Consider the following 1,793-nt stretch of genomic DNA (forward strand, 5'->3'; position numbering starts at 1 on the left):
CACTGACACACACACACATACTCACTCTCTCTCTCACACACACACACAGAGACTCACTCACTCTCTCTCTCACACACACTCACACCACAACAAATGACCAGTGAGAACTTGAACTCACTGTAATATCACAGTCATATAACATCACAGTCACTGTAATATCACTCAAACATCAATCACAGCTGACAGATGCAGCTCTAATCATACCAGTAAAAACAAATGTATAGCCTGAATGCACTGTAAGTCGCTTTGGATAGAAGCGTCTGCTAAATGCATAAATGTAAATCTAATCAACAGAAAATAAACAAACCACACCAAATCAGTTCTTATGAATATTTAGCCGATGCAAACACTGTCTGTCTGTTACTGTTTCTATGGCTGTCAATCATACCCAGATCCATAACCTCCACAAAGCAGCTGTGTCTGTTCAATAATCTGTGCTATTACACGCCAGTACTACGGTAAGTTACTTTGACATTCACCATGGTAACGTTCCTGAATGAGTCCCTTGTTTATGTGCGGTAATATTTACTCGGTTCTCTGAGGTACTTTACCACAGTATTACCATGGTACTTTAATAAGTGGATTAGATTCATTCCCACTCGTTCATTAATAATCGACTAATCCGTGTCAAACCGATCTAGCTTTGTTTAATTGATAATAACAGGGGCGTCGTTGTTTTGACGCGTCGCGTCGCTCTCAGTATCGCGTCAGCTGTTATACACGACTAACACACACACACATCGCTCATATCTCACACACACGCGAGTGTTTGATCACAGAAATCACCGTTATTAGTTGTTTCGGACTTTAATCCCGCGAGCGCTGCTAATGCTAAAGCTAACGTGACGCCAGCGGGTGTAAATCGCGCCGGTGTGTCGTGAAATCGCGTTACCTTCCTCTCTCCTCCGTCCATCTCGCTCGCCGACACCGGAACCGAGCCGCGTGCAGCTGTCAGGACGCGGTGAGTGCGCGCATGATCCGGTGCTGCTCCGGTTCTGAGGTCCGTCACCGACTGACTGACTGACTGACGCTCATCTGGGACGGAAGCCGCGGAGGCTCAGTGCGGACGCGCGTTGCTGTAATTCCGCCGTGCTGCCGATAGAGGGCACGCATGCGCATTGAGTCACAGTACAATCACATTTCAAGTAATATAATCAGACTACTTTTGACCTATCTCGTTTATCACATTGATTTAAATAGGATTACATCTGATTTTATCCATTAAAATTGGATTGTGACAAACATTAAGAAACAAACTTCTTTTGGAAAACCTGCAGTTCTGTATTACTTACAATAATACAGCAACATTTATTAAGAGATGAAATAGAGTCCGTTTTGTCATTATCAGTTTTGACAATTTCATATTGACATGAGTTGCTGTTACTGGCAATGTGATTTACATATATCATATTTATGTGTTATTACGTATTGTTACTATCAAATGGACATACAAGGTTCTATGATTCAATAGAATTAGGCTAAAGCAATCTTGAAAATCATGTTAATGTAATGTATTATTGTGTTTAATGTGAGTGTAATGTGGAATTTCATATATGTGATTGTAAGGTTTAATGTGCAGATAGAATGTATGAATTTGTTAATGATTTATGGATTGTTTGTTGAATAACTGAACACAGAAACTGTTGTGCAAGAAAAATTCCAGCCTGTGATTCCTTCATTATCATCAACCCAAAGGTGTAACCAACACCAGAGCAACACTTAGCCATCAACACACACTCACACACACACACACACTCTCTCTCTCACACACACACTCACACACACACACACAC

The 1,793-nt window shown here is 41.3% G+C and overlaps 1 protein-coding gene across 1 annotated transcript in view; it reads right to left on the minus strand.

Annotated features, from left to right (window-relative positions):
- Positions 1-1,046, minus strand: part of LOC107595353 (selenocysteine insertion sequence-binding protein 2-like) — a 15,982-nt gene extending 14,936 nt beyond the window's left edge. The window contains exon 1 of the mRNA XM_016285730.1: positions 893-1,046. Within this exon, the coding sequence (XP_016141216.1) occupies positions 893-913 (21 nt within the window). The 5' untranslated portion in view covers positions 914-1,046. The remainder of the gene's footprint in view (positions 1-892) is intronic.
- Between the last annotated feature and the right edge of the window lie 747 nt (positions 1,047-1,793).

This window comes from Sinocyclocheilus grahami, unplaced genomic scaffold (genome assembly GCF_001515645.1).
Source record: "Sinocyclocheilus grahami isolate Dianchi unplaced genomic scaffold, SAMN03320097.WGS_v1.1 scaffold201.1, whole genome shotgun sequence".
In the NCBI taxonomy this organism is placed as follows: Eukaryota; Metazoa; Chordata; class Actinopteri; order Cypriniformes; family Cyprinidae; genus Sinocyclocheilus; species Sinocyclocheilus grahami.